We start from the raw sequence: 23,241 nt of genomic DNA on the forward strand, positions 1-23,241 counted from the left end.
CGAACGTTTGGTTTGGCGGGTATAATTTAACGCAGACTGCCAAACAGTCTCCGGCTGCAGCAACAGCACTTAGCGCGCAGCTTTCCGATGCTTCATTGAGCGCCTGTCTGCTGTACTGTTGTTGTGGTCCAAACACTCGAAACCAAAAGCCGTAAAGTGCCACAACACCGATGACTGACTGCGGTCGTGGCGGCGATGGTGACGACCGATTGTGCGCCTGCCTGCCGACGAATAACGCTCATCAATTTGATTAATGAATTTACGCGAGAATAATGACTTCGAAATTGCTGTTTCGCCGTGGCTCAACCGAAGCGATGCGCAACGGTCTTTCCATTCTTCTTTTTCGTAAAATACGGCGCGGATGCCCTCAGTGTGTTAGCACCAAATTATGCACGGCGAGCGAATTCGGTAATTAATAATTACTTACCTGACTCCGCGCTCTGCCAGCGAGCAGTGCTTGCGTAGATTGTCTGTGCGAGGCGCACTTCTACCAAGGTCACCCCGACTTCGCTGGGAACTTGCTTTGAGTAAAACACCACTAGCTTGATATGATAATACAAATCGCCGAAAACGCCAAACTAATCCTGGATTTTTGTTCTCTCTCTTTCGTTTCAATTACAGATCTTTGCCAACAAGGGCGACCTGCAGCTTCACGGTGGCCAGCTGCATATGCGCGAAACCAAACCGTACAAGTGCTCCCAATGTACAAAGGCGTTTGCCAACTCGAGCTACCTGTCGCAGCACACCCGGATACACCTCGGTATAAAACCATATCGATGCGAGATTTGCCAGCGGAAGTTCACGCAGCTGTCGCACCTGCAGCAGCACATACGAACCCACACCGGGGACAAACCGTACAAGTGTCGCCATCCAGGCTGCCCGAAAGCTTTCTCACAGCTTTCCAACCTCCAATCCCACTCGCGGTGCCATCAGACCGACAAACCGTACAAATGTAACTCCTGCTACAAGTGTTTTACCGATGAAGCGTCTCTGTTGGAGCACATACCAAAGCACAAGGACTCGAAGCACCTGAAAACGCATATCTGTCAGCTGTGTGGAAAGTCCTACACTCAGGAGACCTACCTCGCCAAGCATATGCAGAAGCATGCCGAGAAAGAGGAAAAGCGCCGCAACCGGGGAAACAATAGCAATAATAATAACAACAACTCCGCAGCAGTGGCAGTCGCGGCAGCAGCAGCCGCTGGAATTTCTGATGCTGCTGCCGGTTTGGCAGGTCTGGCTGGACTGGGCCTAAATCGGATGGGTGGCAACGCGGCCGCTGCAACTCTGGTAGCGTCCGGTGGCGGTGAACATCCCTACTGGCCGAAAGTTAGTCCCGACTCGGCAGCTTCCCTGGCGGAAGCGATGCAACAACAGCAGCAGTACGACTTTGCCCTCCTACAGCAGCAACAGCAGCAGCAGCAGCAACAACAACACGGTGGTAGTGGAGGAGGCGGTGGCGGTGGTAGTAACAGCTCTGCGAATGGTGAGTTTCATTTAATTCGATGTTGTGCAACTTTCCACCAGCAGACATCGTCCGTCTGATCCCAGTTGTTTCTTATCTTTCAACTTCTTCCAGATCACCACCGTAATTTGAATGGCGGCAGCTCGGCCAACTCTGACGATGTCGGCGAAGATTTAGTCGTTATTCGGCAAAACCCTCAACAGCAGCAACATCAACAGCAGCAGCAACAACAGCAACAACACGTAAATAACCAGACCCCAACCTCATCGGCTGCGAATGTCGTAGTAACGACGTACGACGCCTCGAGTGCGACTAAAACGAGCACCAATTCGGCGTTCACACCGATCAACGCAATGCCGCCACACCTAAACACACTGGCAGCCGCCCATCATCATCAGCAACTGGCGGCGGCACAGCGGCCTTCCTACCTTTACGATGCCATCAGCTTCCAAAATCAGAAATCCATTCAGCAGGCCGGAGGTAACGCAGCGGGCAACAGTTTCCCCAACCAGCTCATCTCGCTGCACCAGATACGGAACTATGCACACCAGCCCACCAGCGGGTTGATAACGGGCGAGCATCTACTGATGAGTGGGGTGGGCAAAACTGAAAAACAGTAGGCAGAAGCGTCTGGCTGGCCAGGGTAACGGCGGGTTGGGAGAATGGAAAGCACGGGTAGGGTAGATATTTGTAAGTGTAAGCAGCGACTATGTGCAGACTTGTTTGATCTTTCCGGGGTTCGTGAACCAATAGATTGTGATCACCACGAACGAAAGTTCTTGTATATATGAATAGAACGCAGGATATCAGACGGAGTATATTGGCCCTCACTAGCTATTGGTTCACACTATATTTTTCTTTCCTACATTTCATGTTTCAAATTGAAATTGGACTTTGTTCCGCTTGCAAAGTTGTGATTGCATGACTTCGAGAATGGTCCAAGAATTATTCCTTCAGCTAAAGCCATTGTTGATCATTTTAACAAGAAATATTTTTTAAGCTAGATGAGTAAATCCTCCTATATGTGTTATCTCTTAAACCACTTTGAATCAACAAATGTGATATCGCTTACCATGGCTTAAGGTTTCTATTGGTTATGAGAATTTGAATGATATTAATTGAATGATGCTTTCTTCTAGAACAATTCGAAGAAATGTGGAAGCTCTAAAATATGGAAATCATTAAATCAATTTTGTACCAACTCTTTTTATGATGTCTGTAATAATCAATTGGCGGAAATCGAGTTCCGCTGCAAAATTAAATCCAAATATTTCCCCGCAAGGATCAAACGACTCGCAGATATCAAAGTCCAAAACCGGTCATTCGATGCCGAAAATGCATAGAATAACATAGAAGCATCCTGCAAAAACAAGATCAGAGATCAATTATACTTTGCAAACGATAGTCAAATATTGTCAACAAACCTTCAAAAACTATGCATAAATTTGAGATAAGCAGAATGTGCGGAAACAACATAATCGTTTATTATCAACCTTCGTTTTATCGTCAAATCAAGATCTCGGTGATTTTAGTGTGTAAGGTTCTATAATGTACGACGCACACTTCTTGGCAGAGTTGTGTGAACGGTAAAAAATCAATCAGGCACGGAAACAAATCCCTTTGGCTTTTGACAGTCAATATCCAACTCACTGTGTCCAGCTCAAGTCCGAATAACCATCATTCAAAAAAAGTGCTAAAAGTTCACTTATATTTTCCTGAGAAACCCTATAGCTCTAGGCAATAAGCAGAAAGTAAAAGCAAAGTGAGCGGTCCCTTCTCGCACTCGCAGTCCTGCCAATTTTTCCCGATTCGATCCGCTGACCTAATTACTTTATCTGTAAATTTTGTGATGTTTCCAATTTTTTATTTTATTCTCGCATTTATTTCGCTAATTTTATCAATGCACTCCAGCCTTGAGTCGCAACAGCAGAGAATCAAGTTTGTACAGAAACAATATTGATTGCAAACGATACCTACATCCTTATTTAAGACAAATTTCCCGTACTGTTAGCGCAGGAGAAAAAGAGATAAATTTAAGTTGTTCGCTCTAAAAAATAATTCATCATATTCGAAAGCACCGAAACTCGTTTGGTGCTCCGTGCGAAGAGACACAGAAAAACAAAAACGCTCACTGTAAAGTGTATACTTAAAAAAACCATTTCTTACGTTCTTTTTCACACAAAATTTGTTCAAACACAGCTGTAATATAATAATATAATTAAGCTAAAGTTTAGTAACTTAGACATCGGCTAAAATCATCTGTAGAGAATGTTGAAGAAAAAAATGCTATATTATATGACCCGAAACGAAATGAATATCGCTTTTGGAGGCGAGTATGTAGACGATGCAATCAAACCTCAAAGCAGCAGCGGGTGTTATGTGAGTGCAAGTGGATCGTATGAATAGCACTAGAAGGGAGTGTAATGTATGATCTTTCGCTATCTGTACAGATAATTAAAGGCCCTATGTGGCGACTAAGAAGAGTTCGATATAAGTAAGAGTAAATATTTGAAGTAATATTAATTTCGCTGTAATATTAACGGAAGCCTCAGCCGAAGACATTGGTGATCATCACACACAATCTTCCAATCCATTTCCGATTAACGCCCGGAAGGGGGATCGGATGTGGATTGGACAGGAGCGATAGTGAACCGAGTCGGCACTGATAATGGCACGATGGTGGTCTTTAGCAATTAGACACAAGAAAGGATAAATGGAAAATACAATGTGTAAAACAGTCGGTCGATTTGGGCTGGCAGGTGAAAGCTTATTGCATTGTAGATTGTATAAACAAATTTTAAATTAAATTTAAAACAGAATAAAAAGTGGTTATCTAAAAATTGTAGAGATCGATGGATTTTTTGACGATGAAAACAACCGAAATTTGACGAAGCAAACAACCGAAGTTGCCTGATCGAATTCGGAAACATTCAACAGTTTCCAGATCGAGCATTCCCTGATTGACGCTTGATTGATGTGTTTAGTTTGAAATAATTCCGAAGAACGAAAATCAATTTAGACCACTGTCTAGTTGCTCAAGCTTGTCGAACGTGCTGAAATTTCGCTCAGAGAAGAAATCTGGGAATTGAAGCACGAAGTGCACGTAATCAGTCAGCAACGTAGGAAACAGTAGAGAGCTTATATAGAAAAGTCAACGGTGACAGAAACAGTCACTTCCCCATACTGGAACCGTGTGCGGCCAGCTGCTTACTGACAAGCCGACGATTGCACCCACGGGAAAGGATCACTTTCAGACTTTTCTTAATGATAACGCACAAGAAAACTAAATAGAAATAAAAAATGAATTGCAATCGCTTGACAAGCTACCGAACTATCAGCACATAAGTTAAGCGTGAAGGCTGCTGGAAAAATTGGTATATCAAACAAACTTCTTGAAGCAAAGAGCAAACGGCTGCCGTAGGGAATATAATGTCATTACGCCTTGCCACGCAACCGAAAGAATTTGAGAAACCTTTACAATATAGCGGTGCGGCCGGTTCAGCCATTTGCTGTACGCAGTTTGAAAGCGTAACACTCTGTCAACACGTCACGGTTAGCTAAACAAAATAAAGAATTGATTTGGGCACATTCTCTTTATCAGCAGATAAGATTATCGATTCAGTTTTTGAACATTGAAAGTCAAAAAACAACATAAAATTTGAGAGGTATTGGTTCCACCATAAATTTAGGCCCAACAATATTAAGCGGAAGATTTCCGCTCGGTTTCTTTATCAATAATTGCAAAAATGGCTCCGGGAACGTGGAATTCGAAAGTATAAAAAAGTTATAAGAAACCAAAAGTCATCACCAAAAGACAGGTCACTGCAGATAAGCAACTGTTCATATTATCAATAGTTAAGGTTGTGAGTGACTCTTCATCATTTACCAATGAGAGGAACTCGAAGGACTTTTTGAAGCCTTGACAAACGCAGCTGGAGTCAAAATAAATCGAGATAATCTGAAGCACCACATCAGCGAGGTTTCCATGGAGATTCGCACTGCTATAGCCATAGAAATGGAACAAATACTCACCTCTGTCAAAGCTGATTCTACCTCTCGGTATAATGTAATAATGTTTCAGGAATAACCGGAATGCTAGAAACGGCACAGTGATTATTTGGACTATTGGTAAGTACACTAGAATAATACTTCTCTAACCTAACGAGATGTATTGGGTAGGAAATTCGTTTTGTTCATTTACTTCAATGTGTACTAATTTATAACGTGTAAACATGATCGTCATCAACATGTTTGAAAAAACAATTGACAGAGTCTTTCGTCCCAACAGGTTTGTTTGCTCTCTTGAGCTTCAAATAATTTAATGTCTTGAAGATAAAGGTTTTCTGAAAAGTTTGTGACAAATTTCTTTCTCAAACAATTTATTAACCTACTGTTGCAACGTAATAAAAACTGATTCAAAGCGAGTAGAGCGTGATGCAGAATATATCATAGGGAACATATTTTAAGCAGCTTTAGGAACCGCCTGTGTATTCAGACGAAATACTCGAAATGTGTTGGGTGAAAATCAAACAGTAGTATATGAGCCGTTGAGAGCAAAAGTGGTACATGTGCCATTAAGTGAATTTTTCAGGAGACGCGATAAACGAAAACACTCAAATAGTAAATTATTTTCAACAATTTTTTCCAACATAACTGCACTAAATCATTGCTGGAAAGGTTCCAAAAGACAGTACATGAAAACATAACGAGTTCTGGTTGAGAAACTTACCCAAACTTCAATGGAAAAACATGTACCACTTTTGTTCTATAGGAAAAATAATGACAACCTAAAAACGTTAAGAGCAAAAGTGGTACATGTCCAGTGAGCATGAAGGATGCATTATAGCTCTCTAATCTTAGGACATAGAACATTCATGTCTTCAACAGAGTTGTCTAAGCTATTGAGTACTATAGAACGATGATCTCTTTGTTAAGGAATTCTGCCTTTTCGTGGCGCTAGTGTATATGTATTTGGTAACAGCAAACGAGTTGATACTGAAATAGGTAAAATGCTTTCTGTTATAAAATAGCGCAACGTAGTGAGAAAATTCCAAAGCAGCCAGATCTTCATCTGAAAGTACTCAATCACTTGACCAGCTTTGCTGAAGAGATGTTTGTTTTATATCCTAAAATCCTCGACTTACAATTCATCTAACATGCACAGACTGGACATGTACCACTTTTGCTCTCAACGAAATGATGATTATGTTAATTACCAAAAATTGTGTTGGCTATAACTTTGGTTTAGGTTATCAGATCTCGGTTTTTCTTGGATATTATAGTACATTATTGCGTTCTGCATCAAGTTATGCAAAAAACCCAAAAAGTGTAAAAATGGCACATGTACCACTTTTGCTCTCAACGGCTCATATCAATCTGTTCTCTATCGTTTTCTCTATCAGAACTTGTTTTCAGATTGTTAAACTAAGTTAGCAAACTTTAACAATCATCAATTAAAGTTACTAATCGAGGGACTCTATTCCAATCACCCCGAACCTATTTTAAGCAGTTTCCATCTGTTTTGCAGGCGTTTAGGTCAATTTGTTTCGAACGATGTTTGTTCACAAATTTCTTTGTGAATAATGGTATTCCTTATATTCGTGAGACAGCCAGACAATCGAAGTTTTTGTTTCCATAATTGAAATTGTCGATATTGATCAAAATGCAGGAGTTTGAGGCCTGTTTTCTTCGACTGATTAAAATAGGCGCTACTGCTTAAGCCGTTCCGTACCCTATAAAGCAGCGGTTCTCAACCTGGGGTACTCGAAAGCTCCAGGGGGTACGCGAAATAAAAATCAGTAATGGCGGACAAAGCAAATATTCATCATACTACTTCATTTATTGTTCGATCTTTTTCTTAAAACATGACTGTAGCAATCAAACAAACCTTAGTTCAATTTGAAACCTGGACTAGACTACCACAACATGATATACCACTATTTTCTCCCACTCTGCGAGAACATTCCAAGCCACGGGGTACAATGAATATGAGTATCAGGGTACAATGAATGAAAAATATCGCCAAGAGGTACGCGGACAAAAAAAGGTTGAGAACCGCTGCTATAAAGGATTAAAAAAATGTCTGAGAATGAACATACATAAGTTACTGATCAGATGACCTCATTTTCTCAAAATTCGAACCCACTGCTTTGCACTTTACCAAACGTTTAGTCCTGCGTCACCATGTATTTATTCATTTGTTTATTGTCGTTCGAAAGCATTGTTCACGTTTCATGCCCGTAGAGAACAACCGGTCTTATGAGCGTTTTGTACGGGTTACACTTCGTACGGGGGCTTAGTCTGTTTGACCGCAATCGCTTGTGGAGCCCATAGTTGGCGTGACTTCCGCTGATAATACGCCTCCGGATCTCACGGCTTACCAGTGACCCAAGATAGACAAACTCATCGACTATCTTGAACTCATGGCCGTCGATCGTAATGCTACTGCCTAGGAGTCGTCGGTCGGCTTCGGTTCCGCCGGCTTGCAAATACTTTGTTTTAGACGTATTTATCTGCAACCCAATTCTCGCTGCTTCCCGTTGTCAGGTGAACTGTTCTGCCACCGCTGCAGTTGTTCTGCCGACAATGTCCATGTCAGCAAAGGGAACGAATTGAATGGATCTGTTGATAATCGTACCCCGCGTGTTGATGTCCACTACACCGTGTAGCGCAATGTTGAATAGCAGGCAGGAGAGACCATCGACTTGTCGATGCCCGTTGCTGGATTTAAATGGACCCGACAATCGACCCGAAATCCGCACACAGCACTGCGTCCCATCCACCGTAGCCTTTATCAGTCTCATCAGCTTCCCCGGTAAGCCATTTTCGTCCATGATCATCCATAGCTCTTTTCGGTCAATAGTGTCATACGCGGCTTTGAAGTCCATGAATAGGTGATGCGGGAGGATTCTGTATTCAAGGCATTCTCCAGGATCTGCCGTATGGTAATGATTTGGTCCGTCGTAGACCGTCCTTCCACGAAGCCGGCCGAATAGTCTCCCACAAATCTGTTGACTATCACGCAAAAGTTGGATGGTGCGAAACCAGTACAAAATTGTGCGTTTTTAGCGCAATTGTTGATGTAATTCGGAACCAGTACAATGATTGCGTGTTGGGCATAACGCAATTAATGCTCTAGCGTTTCTCCAATGTATTTGGCAGCTCCAAACTACTACACCTAAACAGTTTCAACTGGTATCAAGCAGCATTGCAAAGCGAGCGAGAAGCAAAACCTTTCTCCTCCTTTCTGCTTGAGGACGAGACACATGCTACGCTTTTTAAGTCTTTTGCACACACGCTTTCGAGATACTTTTTCTTCTTCATGCATTCCTCCGAATAGCAGCAAGCACGCATCGACAGTATGAGTGTGACTAACAACACTGGCATCTAGTATGTACAGCACGGGTGTCTCGCTTTTTTCGTAAAGCGACGAGACATCGTCTTGCGCGTCGCAACCCGAACCGAAAAAGAAGCGAAAGAGCAACCTGCAAATTATATGAGACGTATCTAGTCTCGTCGCACGTACATGGAAAATCTACGAGCAAGAGAGAAAAAGCAGTCACTAATACACTCGATGTGAGAAATAAAGTGTCGGTATATGATACATATTCTGATTTCAATCTATGTCAATGTATTCGCAGTACAACTGTTGCGTTATGCGTTTCACACATTTATTGTGCGATTTCTGTGCAACATTTGTGCGAATCGGGAAGAAACAATGATTGTACAAGACATCAACTTTTGCGTGTAGCGGTGAGAGTCGGCTGAAAATGGTTTTAGAAAGTACTTTGTATGCGGCAACCAGGACGATGATCGCTCGATAGTTCCCATCTATATAAGCTCCGCTCCCAGCCAATATATTGTTTTTCAGCTGCTTGATGGCATCCTGGCCCGTCTTCTACGTTTGTCGCACCGACAGGATCGTTTTCTCCGCCGACATGGTTCTCTGCCTGGGCTCCATTCAAATGTTCGTCGAAGTGCTGCCTCCACATTTCGGTCACCTTACGATTGTCCATCAGAGTACTACCATCTTTATCCCGGTTCATTTCGGCTCGCGGCACCTAGCCTCTGCAGAATGCGTTGAGTTTCTGGTAGTACTTTCGAGTTTCTTGAGAATGCTGCAGCTGTTCCAGCTCTTCATACTACATTTGGGTTCCCTGCATCTTCTTCTGTCTGTGTCTTTCTACATTCTGACGAGTGGCATCTTAGCCGTCCGCACAGCGTTCTCCTCATCCATCACCTTCCTATATTCGTCGTCAAACCACTCATTGCGTCTGGTTCGTCCAACTTGCCCGTTACGTTGTTGGTGGCTGTTTTGATGGTGTTCCAACGGTCCTCGAGAGGAGCCTCATCCAGCTGGTCCTCTTCCGGTAGCGCACCTTCGAGCGAATGCGCGCAGTTTTCGGCGACTTTAGGCTGCTTCAGTCGCGCGAGATCTAACCATCCCCAGGTAGTAATCCAAGTCGACGTTAGCGCTGCTATTGGATCTAACGTCAATGATGTCTGAGAAGTGCCGATAATCAATCAGAACGTAGTCGATCTGTGTTTCTGTCCGATATGGTAACCTCCAAGTGCACTTGTGTAGCAGGTACTACGCACGACAATGCCGACATGTATTAGACCTATTTCGTTGGTCAGCTTGTGCGCGCTGAACCTTCCAATCACCTCTTTGTATTTCTCCTTTTGGTCAACCTGAGCGTTGAAATCCCCGATGACGATATTGATATCGGTGCTTATTACGGGAGTCACTTCACGATGACATCAGAGTGAAGTGAATACCGCCCTAAAACGAAATTCACGTATGTGAGAAAAATATCGCAAAGTATCATCTGCCGTGTAATCTGGGTTTTTATGAGTGTCATATCACTGAAGTGAAAACAGAAAAAGCGACGCTTCGCGTGGAATTATTTCACGACCATTTTGAACGGTGAAATGATCCCACGAAGATGGGGAAGCTTTAAAATCGGTTGATTGGTGATCTAATGAAATGTATTTTCCATTCTTTTTTTTTTTTTTTTTTGAAAAATCGGCTCTAAGATTTACCAATTTTTGAGCTGCGGCCAATGGAACGTAAGACAAAAAATTGACCTTCGAATTCCGTCCAGCGGTAGGGCTCAAGAGTATCCGTCTTCGCGAAAAATGTCCTCATACACAATTCCAGCTCTAAACGGTTTTCTGGGACCGTCTTATTGGAATTCATCCTTGTGCTCTCCTGTACTTCCGAGGTGAACCCTGCGCACATTTATGATGTTGATGTAGAAGAACCAACCGTTTACGCATCTCGTTTATCGCTATAAAAGCCGTCTCTAGCTCATGTGTGTTGCAGCAACTCTGGTATGACCACATGACCGGAACGTACGTACCATTGAATCCTTACAGAACACCTCCTGTAGTGCTACGGCGTCGAACCTGCGAGATTTCATTACTTCGGAGAACACTCGTGTGTTCCCTTGGAAATTTAGAGATCAGCTGCTCCACAGTTTCCAATCGTTACTCCGTTTTCGTCGCGTGAGTCTGTGCTGATTGTTCCAGTTGAAATTTCTTTGATCCTCGTTCATTACTTGTAAGCAGCGATGGAAACGAAACGAATATGATGCAATCATCGTTTAATCTCCATATGTACACATCATGAAGTGTACAGACCGCGACTAAACCTGAATCCTCTCAACACATAATGAAATGATGATATGGTGCGTAGGTTTCTGGGAGAAAACAAACACATGACTAGACTACATCTGCTCTGAAAAGCGATTCGCTCGTTGCGTTTGTCTCTCCATATGCCGGTCGTTAGGGGAACAAAGAATAGCAGCAGAAGAATATCATGTCGCCTAAGCAGCAGCAGAGGTGTGCTGCGGTGAGAGGGAAAGTGTGGGGGAAGGGACTACTTCGGCAGCGGTTGACTTGAGCGAGAGTAGGAGAGCATACATTGTCATTTTCTTTCTTTTTCTGACAAAAAATCATAATCATGAGTCAAATGAGTAAGAACATAACAAGATCTGATCACTCTGTGTAACAGAGACGAATAACTTCATATACCGAGTTGTGCACACTGAGAACCATATGTTCTGGTGTACACTAACGACAAGCAATATATCGTAAAAAGGAAAGCAAAGAGAATAAACCAACACCGATACTTTTTTATTCGCATACTGACGACAATGTCAACGCATCTTAGGCTTGCTTTATATGTATTTGAAATCGCTAGAGGGGTTTTTTTCAATCGCTGCTTGTGCTAGTGTTTAACGGCGGCGGCTTGTAAGGCCTGCGCGCCCACCCCCTGTCTCGCCAAAGGGGCACCGTGCACAACCCTGTTTAGAGTCTCACGTTGGTACAAGGACGGTAATCAGCCGCCCCTAACCTGGAGTACAGACGCTGTTTTGAGCGATTGCACAAGATTGTCATCCGGCATCCCCACGACGTGACCGGTCTACCGAAGCCTATTGACGTCATCAGGTATGCAAACGGCTTCTCTTTAAGCAGCGCTTGCAGCTTATGCAGCTAGATGGTCCGCGGCACCTTCCATTCAAAGACTCTAATGGCATTCAAGTCCTTCGCGAGAAGTGTTGTTGTCAATGTTTTGTATAGCGCCAATTTCGTGCGTCGTCGCACTCAATTCGATCGAAGTGTCTTCCGAGGTGAAATGTAGACACGGTTTCCAGCCTAGAAGCGTCTCTTGATCTCTTTGCTGGTGTTATTGTCGGCGGTCACCAGTGAGCGCAAATACACGAACTCGTCGACCACCAGCCAATCACCGTCTCCAGAGCATTGAAATGGAAGGCCGATGTTGTTCTCTTTGGAGCCTCTCGCTCGCATGTATTTCGTTTTCGACGCGTTTATCCGCAGTCCGATTAGTCTGGCCTCGGCTTTTAGTCGTGCGTAGGTTTTCTCCGCAATCGCAAAATTACGTGTTATGATGTCCAAGACATTCGTGAAGCCCAGAGGCTGAACCGACCTTGTTAAAATCGTGCCCTTCGTGTCGATGCCCGTCCTCCGGATCACACCTTCAACGACAATGTTGAACAGCAAGCAGAAAAGTCCGTCTCCTTGTCTTAACTCTCAATGCAATTCAAAGGGACTCGAGAGTATCCCTGAAACACGAACGTAGCACGACACTTGCGCATGGTGGCCCTAATCAATCCTAACCAGCTTCTCTAGCATGCTTAGAGAGCTCGCTTGGCAGCCCGTCCTTGCTAACGGCTTTGTTGTTCTTCAGCTTCTTGAGGGACTACTTCAGCTGCTGCTGGTGCTCCAAGGTCAGTTCCTGTTTCACTTCTGCTTGCTGTATCCTCATTTAGGCGTCCATCGAAGTGCTGCTTTTACTTCTCGAACACCTCGCTGGCACATACAACTGCTCTGTCTCCTCATGTTCACGATCCTCTTGCTGACGCTTCTTTTCTATGAGAATCGTCATCATGTCGTGCCGTGCCCGTTTGTACTTGGCTTTGTTCTCCATCGTAGGTGCTCAGGTGTATCGCCCGCGCCCGGTTATTCTCATATCATATCATATCTCATATCATTGTCATATCTGTAGCGGTGGGAATCCTGCACCAGCCATCCTCGAGAGGCGATGCGTCTTACCCTTCCGCCGCGAATAGTATCACCTCGACCTGTCGTGCGTATTTCTTCGCAGCCTAGGAGTCCCAAAGCTGCTTGATATTGAGCCGCGAAGTTATGTCGTGCGTGATACACGGTCGACAGTTTCGAGAGCAAGTATACCGCTACTAGATGCGTACGTTGGTAATGTCTAAAAAGAACCGGCCATCGATGAGAACATGGTCTATTTAGTTTGCTGTCAGGTCATCTCCAAGTGGTTTTCTGGATGTCGCTGTGGCGAAAGAAGGTAATAACTTCTGACTACCAGCCCTCGGGAAACTGCGAAGTTAACGCATCGCTGGCCGTTTTCGTTCGTCTCGGTGTGCGGGCCGATCACCGGTTTGTACATTTCTTCCTTTCCGTTCATGTCCCCGACATCTCGACGCGAACAGCTGGCGTAAAGCTTCTTCAGCTGCGCGTAAAACGGTACCCAGCTCACTGGTGGTGCGGGTATAGATTAGTGCTGGGACTATTAACCGGATATATTCGTAATCCGGTTATCCGAAGCTCGGATGACGGATGGATAAACGAATACTATTCGGATGCCCGGATATCCGGATACGGATAATTGAATAATCGGATATTCGGATATCCGGATATTTACTATCCGGATATCCGCATTTTTTTCTGTCTTTTGAAACCCGTTCAAATAAAATGTAACGCGAAAAATGGCTTTTTCACAATTCCCCATCCCCTCGTAAGCAATTATTTACATGATTCTCATTAAACTATGTTCGGATACGAAATCCGGATATCCGACTATCCGAAAATCCGGATATTCTATCGGATAATATCCGGATATCCGGTTGATCCGAGTTTTGGATATTTGTCGGATATCCGGATATTTTAATCCGGATAGTCCCAGCACTAGTATAGATCTTTAGTTCAATGTACCTAGCTTCCAATCATCATCCTTATTTCGTCGCCTAGGTCGATGTCGATAGTGCCGGTTCGTATTTACTTCTCGAGTTCGTAATGTTTAATTCTTCGGCATACTGCTCCACTGAAAATTACCTAGTCAACATACATCATTAAGAACTTCAGCATATGAAAGACTTGGTTGTAGGTTCGACGTCTGTTTCATCGATGGTTGGAACAAATATTAGGAAAATGGTCTTCGAGTGGTTGATGTGATTGCTATGAAACACCAAGGCTTGTTCGGAATTCAAAAACTGCTACATGATTTTTAATATATGTTTCGACAGGGTTTTTAATCGAAAACTATTCATTTAAACCTGCAATTTGATGCAACAAATGATAATAATAGAAATAATACTCCCAAAAACGGGAAAAATAAAATTATCTAAACCTCATCTGGGTGGTATAGGATTGTTTTCCCAAATTTGTTCAGCAGCCAATGCACAAAAATGCAATGTGTTTCGAGAAATATTAGGCAATTGAAAAGAAGGCAGCTAGAAAAATAAAATAAAGCATCTTTCAATTTCATTCATACGTAGTACAACAATTGTGTCCTAATTGTGTTTTCCTGTGAATTATTTTTTTTAAATGTCGTTCGCTATTTTTACTATTGGTGGAATGATTATGATGTTTTACTGTTATCGGAAATCGAAACCAGTGACACTGCTGTACCGTACAACTGTCATCAATAGTGGTGCCGAGAGGACTTTCTTGAGCCTGTTGTCGACCCGGACGGTGAATTGATACGAACCGACCCACCGTCCTCACTACTGTCGCGCAAAGTACCAGCGGTGCTTGTGGGAGCATGTTTGGTCATGTCGTCGATTTGGAACAACAGCAACAGAAACCGATCCATTAAAATTAACAGCAAGCGAGTGTTCAATTTTTTATTCTGCAACATTTGGAAAAAATTGAGCAGCCCGGTATTGCAAGTAACGGAACCTACGACGTGCTTAAGGTCGTCGGATAAAAGCGCGAAAAGGGCTATTTTGGCCGCCAATTTGGTACGCAGTTTAGTGCTGTCCTCCCGTAGTGGTGGGCTTGGATTGAAGCGACCACCGTCAGGCCATACGTTGTTTCTGCAATAGAATGAATGTTTTTAAACTTGAACATTTTAAAGAAGACAAATAGACTTTTGGAGTGCCGAAGGTAATGCAACTGTGATTGTAAATTTTCGAAATCATTAGGAGAAACGTTAGAGTTCATAACGTTACGTACAAAACAAACACAAACAATTTAAGAACACTTACAAAACAGCCATTAGCACCGCTTCCACCTTATCCGTTGCTAGCATCGTGTTAGCAAGTTGTACGATTCTTTTATTCGTCGCATGACTAACCCAAGGGGCTCCAAGCAGTCGGTTGATCAAGCCTCTTCGCAACCATTGAGATTTATTCTGTAGATCAAACACCTCATCCAGCAAGTTTAGAGCCGACGTTAATGCTGGATACTCGGACTGTTTCGATTCCAACGTTGGTATGTCCTGAATATCGTAGAAGGTTCGCTCTTTCAGAGGTCCTTTACCCAGAAACATTCTGGAAATACCACCAACTAATGTATCGGGCATGTTACGAATTTTGCTCATCCCCGATTTGAAGCTCTCAATCTAAACCAAAAGAATACTGTAGTCCTAGCAACATCTAAAAATGATCGCTTACCGTTTTAACAACAGCTCCACCGTGCATCTTCCGATCGTCTGTGTCTGGTTCCAAGAAATTTCTCACAATCGAACGCATCTCGTCATTCTGTTCGGCTTTGCTACCAATCTCGTCCATAAACATGTTCAAGACTTCCATTCGATGCTCTAACACCGCCCGCTGTGTATTTTGGAAAGTTTTCTTCGCCGGGAACGGAACCTTTGACAAGAACGGGAACCGTTTCACCAGATTTTTTTTCAATTCCAAAAATTTCGAGTACCTCCGATAAATGTGCCAGCTACTTTTTTGGTGGTTATCATCTATGACACACACTTGAATCGCATAGACGGCATAATGCCCTTCACAATGAATCGCAGTGTTGATAATTTTTGCAGAAAGTTTCTGCTTGAAATCCTGAGCGTCCTCCAACTTTTGCTCGATTTGTATTTCCACTGATGGTTGCGCAGTTGAGCGACTAATCATCGATGGACTGGGAGAATTGGTAGCTGTTGAGACAGCCAATTCATTTCCCGAATCGTTACTAGAACAATCGGATCCCTTCAGCTGCTCTATATTAATATCGTTAATGGTGCTGTACATTCCTGTACAATCGCTATGCGACCGGGCATGTTTCACGTTAACAACAGCCGGAAGTAAACTTGCATCAGACACCGTAGGGGTTTTTCGTGTATTTTGCAAAAGGTTTGCTTTCACATCGTGCTCTTCTTTAATATCACTATGAAAATAGCCACCGATCGATCCGGTTCCGGTAGCTTCATCGTCGTCAGTTTCGTCAAAACGCAAGTCTCCCGAATTGGTGTCACTCAAATTGTCTATCAAACTCATAGACACTCCCAGGTGGTCCAGCGAGGGTAATTCCTGGTCGGGTGCGTTGTTGAAATCCAATTCCCTCAGTAGCTGCTTGTAGGCCGAACTTTGGTAGAAATTACTCAGGAAGACTTCCTCGTTCTTCTGCTTTTCGTACACGTACTTGCAGATCGAATCGAACCAGGTGTTTTCCGGTTGCATGAAGGTATCGTGTATTCGTATGCTTAACGTTTCGATTAGACCCGGATCGATGTTCAGGTAGTTTGGCGACTTGGGTACAAGGTACTGAAAAATAAAAAGAAGTAAACAATGTTTGTTAGGATCAATATTAAAAACAATTTTGTTTGCCTTCTTGGCGAATATTTAGGTGTAAAGGGCTTTCACTGATCCTTCTCTGAAGTATAAAAATTGCGGCGTTGATACATACCTCTTGAAACAAATTGTTGGCTTTCTCCCGAATGATACGCATAATTTCTTCTCGGTTTAGTTTAGTTTTGTTTACTTGAACATCCGAAAAGCTTTGGCTCGTTGTTATTTTCCACTCTGAAATATACAGATCATTATTTTTCTCCTCGCAAATAGAAACCCTACAGCAGAAATGTTACCTTGAGCGGTCAAATAAAATATCACATATTTTTGCAGGTTCAAAACGCTTAGGTAATCCAGATAGTATGAAACGGCTAACTCTTTGCGTAGAATGTCGTCCAAGCTTAGTAACGGCAGGTTCGACGCAGGTTTTTCCTTCTCACTTTTACCTCTGTCGTTCTTGTTATTCTGAAGGTTACTAATCCTTAGATCGATCAATTTTTGCGTATATTTCAAACTAGCCAACTCGGCCGTATAACTTGCATCCTTATGTTTGGCATCCATCTCTTTGGTGATCAGCTGCCTACAAGCACGTAATTCAGATAGATCATTCGACTGGCGAATCATTTTCAACAGAAACTCTCCGCTCGGCAACTCTTTCGTAAAGTGTTTTGCAATTTGCAAATTGATGAAGTCTGGATCAGTCAAAGTGGCAAACATTGGTTTGAGGATATTGTTAGCCAGGATGTTACAAAGAAAGGTTCTTAGTGTTAAACAGTTAAAATCCTCATCTGGCAGGGTGAAGTATAATACTGTTTCGGCGATTCTTTTAAAATACTCTATAAAAATATGATGATCAGTTGCGTTAAGCTAAAAGGATAGAAATACTTACCAAGCAATGCATTCTCATCCAGACACTCCAGTTTGTATTCGTCGCTAAATCCAAAAAACGAGTTCAATAACATCACTTCCGGATCGACTAGCGACTGTTCATCTGCTTGCACACCGTAAAACTTCGAGTTAGCTACGTTTTTCTGAAGAGCAGCATTTCCCAAGTGCCACGTTAGATCGGTTTCGCTTTTGTTCCGTCTGTGCCCATTATCACGATGATTCTTTTTTTGCGGGGACAACTTTTCGTGGATTTTCATTCGCTTTTGATCGCTCGGGTTGGGCAAATTGGAACTGTTACTGACATCCTGAGTGGCCAACCGATAGAAACGTGTGTGCCGGGCCAAATCATCTATCACTTTGGTGGTCATGAGTGGAAGCAACTCGGCCACCTTGATACGCTGGCACACCTTGAGGATTAGTGTTTCCACGCTGGTACGAATATTGGTATCACTAAACTCGTGACTGTCCGATACGACCGTGTACCACGAGTTGATGAAATCTCGAATGACATAATCCACGATCGTGTGGATCAACTTGTCGACAGCTTTATTTCCGCTGAGTATTTTCTTTTTCCGAGGTGAACCTGGTGGCGAGTCCCGATGCAGCAGAACTTCCGGGTGGCTTATGTATGACTTGAATGAAGCCAGCGGTGACGGCGAAGATGAACTAGCGGTTGCTTCTTCACCAAGTGAAATTGCACCAACTGTAGAGAATTTTTCAACATTTTGTAATAAAGCAGTTAAAATGGCAATCAACATTTTTAGTAAGAGTGTTATAAAAATATCTTCAATTCTTCAACGAGGAAAACCTGCGGAATTTTTAAACCTAATAAATAACTATAGAAAACTATAGAAATTGCTTTTCGATTCCAATATTTTACTATTACAGCACAAAAAAAGTTCACACGTAACATGTTGAAGAATATACAACACAACTTAAAGCCCAGGAAGCAATGGATAAATGAAAATGATGTTGAAAGCCCAACTCCACGTGGATAAAAATTGAATGTAAGGCAAAATTTGTAGTGGAAATTGTGAACATATTTTACGTGAAAAATAAAATAAACTAGACTAAGATTACTTTTTTTGAATGAAAATAAAGACTAGCTCATAAACAGAACTTCTCAGGTAATATTTGTTTAAAAAAAGAAATAGTCGCTAAATAAAAAGTAATTATTTCATTTTAAGGATCTTAATAGGAAAGCTATATTTTATTAAAAATTATCCTCAACTCACCTTCTCGCTTTCGAGCTTGATGCTTGTCCGCTATGTGCGACCCCTCGTGGAAGCCAAACTGTTGTTGATCGGGAGTAGATTTTCCTTTGTCAGTATAAATTTTTATACTTTCGAATGGTCTCCACCGACTCGCCCGATCTTCGCCGGTCGGTGAAGGTAGCTGCTTTGCCGAGCCGCTCGGTGGCTTCCGTGTGTTATCTAGAATGGTATTATCCTTTTGGTGGAAATGCAGATGACCTTTGTGCATGAGAGTGTCGGTAATCAAGCCACCCCCACTGCCACTAGAGGCACCAACACTGGTGCTGCTACAAGAACCGTTACTTCCGCCAGTTGCATCGGTGGTGCGTTTCTTAAAAAGCAATTCAATACCAGCATCGAGTAAGTTTCGTCGCCGGCCTTGTTCCGAGGACGCACCAGCGAAATGATGTTTCGACTTTCTGGTCGATTCAGTTTGAACTTTTATATTGGGTGCGATTAATATCATATTACTGGGTTTCTGAGCACATACTGGAAACGTTCATAGAGAAGTGTGTGTTCGTTCAGATTAAGAATGGGTTGAAGATATTCATTTAAACATTGAAAAAACTTTCAGCGAATTCAAACTGCTCAACGTTTTGATAAAATTTCATGCTGCAAAATATCAATTAGAAAAGCGTATCGCTTCCGAACTAAACAAGTACCAATTGGAAGGTAATTTGAATCATATAAAATAATTTGCCTAAGTTAATTTATTTGCAACTTACTCTGTTGATATAAACAAAATAAAAATGTTCTTATGTACATACCCAATCGAACAACATTTGAAACAAAGAAAAGTGAAACAACATTACCACACAAAGCGTTGAGATTAATCAACATATGTTGACACCTTGGTGATTAAAACACAAGAAAAACACATAAACTAGACACACCTTACACAATGATTTGCGAAACATAGAAATGCATGCAGAAGCAACGGGGAAACGGCAGCCAATTTTCTCTCCTATCATTTGACCAAGACTCACCGATACTAAGCCCGAGTGTTTTAGGTTCATCCAGAGGATTCTCGAGCAATCCACTGTCGAGAAACTTGTCCAGGTCACCATGTTGCAGGTAGAGTAACGTCAAAAACCTATAACAGTAACAAAACGAAAACGAAATTAACGCATTATTTGCTTCCTAGTATCTTGTTTTATGCCATTTTACCCAACGAGAAAGCCGACCAAGCCAAAAACGATTGCGACGAACCAAAACAAGCCGAGAATGTTGATGGAAACACCCACACTAAGCACGATCCAGCTGGCGTACTTGAACTCCATCTCGTTAAGCTTGAGTTGATAGCGCAATCAGTTGCTATCCCTCTGGGTGTTGAGTAAAACCATCACGGAACACTGTCAACAATAACTTGCTTGAATGAAACCATAATTCGTTGTAACAAAGAAACTTTTAGGGAGTATAGTCTGCCTGGTCTGCCTTTTTGCAACACCAATTCGCGTTGACTGTATTGCTAATATTTGTTTGGTTTCTGCGTGCGAAAAAAAGAGAAGGAACTATTTTTACTTTTGTCATCACGCACATTTTGACAATTACATACGAGAGTTCACGTAGGTGCGAACAGCCTTCGAAATCTCTTTCAACGCAAATAACCCGAATTACGAAATGTTTTGACGAAAATTTGTGGCTGTCACTTTGACAGCAGCAGTCCCGCTGTTAAAAAAATATACTTTGTTCCAAGTAGATTGATCGTTATGAAGGTAGCTAATAACGTTAGATGTCGGTTAAGTGTCGGATTCACAGACGGTGTTAGATGCGGAAGAGAGAAATTAGTAAATTTGCAACTTTTTTGTTTTTATTTTATTTTAAAATAATTCAGAATTGTCGTAACTCATCATAATTTTTCGTATGGATGATAGGAAATCCAAATCTTCTCATCAATCAAACTGGGGGTCATAAGATGAGTGATCGGTATTTCCGTATAGTGATTATCATGTAAACCGTGTATTTTTTTTCTTGAAATTCACACAAATTGCGGTAAAATTTAGCGAATTGTCTAATGATAGTCAAATTCTCATTTTGAAGAAAGCTGTACTCCTTGCTTTGCATATAATTATATTTTTTTCAATTTCGATATTATTCAAAGATTCGACATATGATTTTTTATGCATTAGGTAAATTAAAAAACCCACGCATCATTAATGGCACTTGTAGAACTAAAGCGGTACATTTAACACGACTTACCTCACCAGTCAGCTCCAGGCCGAAGTATCCCTTGCTGTTCGAAAAAATGGTCTCCATTCAATTCGGTCCATGGCTGTAGCTCGCAGGTCGTCTTGCACTTGCTCGCTGCGCACCTCGTCGCCTCGTTCCGGTCCGGTCGTTGAAAATAAACATTCTCACCAGGCTGTCGTCCGACATCCCCACAACATGCCAAGCTTACCGTAGTCGAGTTTCGCCGTTTGGACGATTAGTGGTTTTCCCGCTGATGAAAATCGTGGTACATACTTTAGTTTGATGTATACGGCCACAGTGAACAGACATTCATTTTATTTTTAAAAGACTTGAAACCGTCATTTAACCGTAAGTGGTAATGCTCCCGCTATGTGGCGCTCACGTTAACGATAAACCAAGCACTGATATCGATAAAATATTAATACGGCAATATTTATGCAGTGCAACTGGAGCACCACAAGACAGATGTCGTTAGTATATTAACGTATTTTGATTCAAATTTTTACACACGATTTCAAAGTTTTTTAATATGAACATGTCTGTTTTTGTGATACGGGTCCGTCATCTTCAATATGAGTGTCTTCGGCGAGTTCTATGAGCTGAACAGACCTCTTGAATAACGTGCCACTCGTAACGATACCCGCCCTAAATATCGCACCTTCATAAGCGATGCAAGCACGATAGGTATTGCATGATTGGTATTGGTATTGCCCCGCGAATTCTAGGAAGTGAACCTTGTAGGCGGCGTTCAACAGTGTGATTACACGGTAGTTGCAGCAACCCAGCTTAACAGCCTTTTTGTAGGGGCACGGTGACGGTACCGTGTGTGTTCATCTACTCTTCTGGTACTACCTCGTTCTCCCAAATCTTGGCAGTTACTCAGTGTAGCGCCTTAGCCAATGCTTCGCCACCGTGTTTCAACAGCTCGTTGCGGAGTTGGTCCGCTGCAGCTGCTTTGTTGTTTTTCAGCCAGCCGATCTCTTCTTTAACCTCCTGGAGGCATATTTCAAGTGTCATTTGCACGGTACAGTTCCTCCATTTAAGCACCAAGCTGCTCTTTCCTTGGTTGTGCAGCTTCCAGCTGCTGCACTTACTCCTGTACAACTTCAGCATTCCGTAGTTGCTCGGTGTTAAGTCGTGGCGTTCCCTAATATAACTTTTTGCTTGTGTCGTCACTTTGTCAGAGACTGCTGGCGAGTCGAGTTGCTCGCCTCGTCTTCTGCAAAAGGAGCCTATATTCGCACTGCAGTAGATGCAAACGTTGATGACATCAAAGAAGAACCGTTGTTCTGGTTCTTCACTTCTAAGTTAGATGGCTTTGTAATTGTCTTTGCGGGGGACGAAGGTAATTCTAACTACCATATATGACGCTCATATATCATATATGACTCTGTCTCAGCTGTGAATGCAAATTTATCTGCAGTTACATGTATCACGTTTCCAATCGTAGTCCTCTCTTCGTCGCCGTGGTCTGTGCCGATCCGTATCTAGGTATACTTCTTCGATATTTGCAAAGTTTGGTGTTTTGCGAGGCGGCTTGTTGGGCCTTCCTCAACTCCTTGTTTCGTCGGGCGACCATCGTGTCAGCTCTGGCCCCATGCTGACACTAGGACGTTGATCAGCCTCTTCTAAACGAAGATCAGACGCTGTTTTGAGCCGCACCGTTTTGGTGAATAGACGAACCGGATAGGCGAAGCATTTCCTCTACCGCCGAAGGCTGGTTTACGCGCCAATGATCGCATCTAACCTTCTCACCTTGCCGGATGTCATCTTTACCCTCACCCCCATCTCACTTAGCCGGATGTCATCTTTACCCAGGCAACCAAAACCAATTGTATCCATGTTTTAGCTTGCAGTCTATTGTGATCGTATGACTCGTGAAGGTACTTGTAAGGGCCGAAGCTAAGTTTGACGCCCCTTCCAAGTTGCCAGTTCACTCCTTGAAGCTTACATTTGACACGAAATTTATGATTTATTGAAATTTCGGATAAAACAAGTTTAAAGTGTAAATTTAGAGTATCAAGTGGTTATTAAGAACTTCTCGTTTCGGGGCTTGGCCAAAAGCCATTTCTTTCATATGGTTCTTCTAACAGACATTGAAGCGGGGTTTTCAAGGTAAGACCCCCAATAGAAACGATGAACAGTATACCATGGCCAAATT

General features: G+C 42.7%; 2 protein-coding genes across 6 annotated transcripts in view; one reads left to right on the plus strand and one right to left on the minus strand.

Annotated features, from left to right (window-relative positions):
- The window catches only part of LOC129727709 (zinc finger protein squeeze-like), an 88,950-nt gene extending 84,640 nt beyond the window's left edge, over positions 1 to 4,310 (plus strand). For all 3 annotated transcript variants that reach the window (XM_055685785.1, XM_055685783.1, XM_055685784.1), the window contains 2 exons: positions 622 to 1,486; positions 1,580 to 4,310. In XM_055685785.1, the coding sequence (XP_055541760.1) occupies positions 622 to 1,486; positions 1,580 to 2,085 (1,371 nt within the window). In that variant the 3' untranslated portion in view covers positions 2,086 to 4,310. The remainder of the gene's footprint in view (positions 1 to 621; positions 1,487 to 1,579) is intronic.
- Positions 4,311 to 14,237: 9,927 nt separating this feature from the next.
- On the minus strand, positions 14,238 to 20,358 carry LOC129731196 (sorting nexin-13-like). Of its 3 annotated transcripts, XM_055691012.1 has the most exons (10): positions 20,058 to 20,358; positions 19,876 to 19,983; positions 19,658 to 19,740; positions 18,873 to 19,379; positions 17,639 to 18,340; positions 17,046 to 17,585; positions 16,868 to 16,983; positions 15,634 to 16,725; positions 15,226 to 15,581; positions 14,238 to 15,054 (listed from the first exon to the last, which is right to left on the minus strand). In XM_055691012.1, the coding sequence occupies exons 1-10, from the start codon at positions 20,168 to 20,170 to the stop codon at positions 14,661 to 14,663; spliced, it is 4,011 nt and encodes a 1,336-aa protein (XP_055546987.1). In that variant the 5' UTR covers positions 20,171 to 20,358; the 3' UTR covers positions 14,238 to 14,660. The 3 variants fall into 3 exon arrangements, with proteins under 3 accessions (XP_055546987.1, XP_055546989.1, XP_055546988.1); XM_055691014.1 differs by lacking the exon at positions 19,658 to 19,740 and having other exon boundaries at positions 18,873 to 19,070; positions 19,877 to 19,983; XM_055691013.1 differs by lacking the exon at positions 19,658 to 19,740 and having other exon boundaries at positions 19,877 to 19,983.
- Between the last annotated feature and the right edge of the window lie 2,883 nt (positions 20,359 to 23,241).

Source organism: Wyeomyia smithii, chromosome 3, assembly GCF_029784165.1.
Source record: "Wyeomyia smithii strain HCP4-BCI-WySm-NY-G18 chromosome 3, ASM2978416v1, whole genome shotgun sequence".
Lineage (NCBI taxonomy): Eukaryota > Metazoa > Arthropoda > Insecta > Diptera > Culicidae > Wyeomyia > Wyeomyia smithii.

Coding starts and splice junctions, on each gene's coding strand:
- LOC129731196 (XM_055691012.1), bottom strand. CDS start 20,170: ATGGAGTTCAAGTACGCCAGCTGGATCGTGCTTAGTGTGGGTGTTTCC. Junction 17,586..17,638: donor GGATGAGAATGCATTGCTTG/GTAAGTATTTCT, acceptor ATATTTTTATAG/AGTATTTTAAAAGAATCGCC. Junction 16,726..16,867: donor CCAACAATTTGTTTCAAGAG/GTATGTATCAAC, acceptor TTTATTTTTCAG/TACCTTGTACCCAAGTCGCC.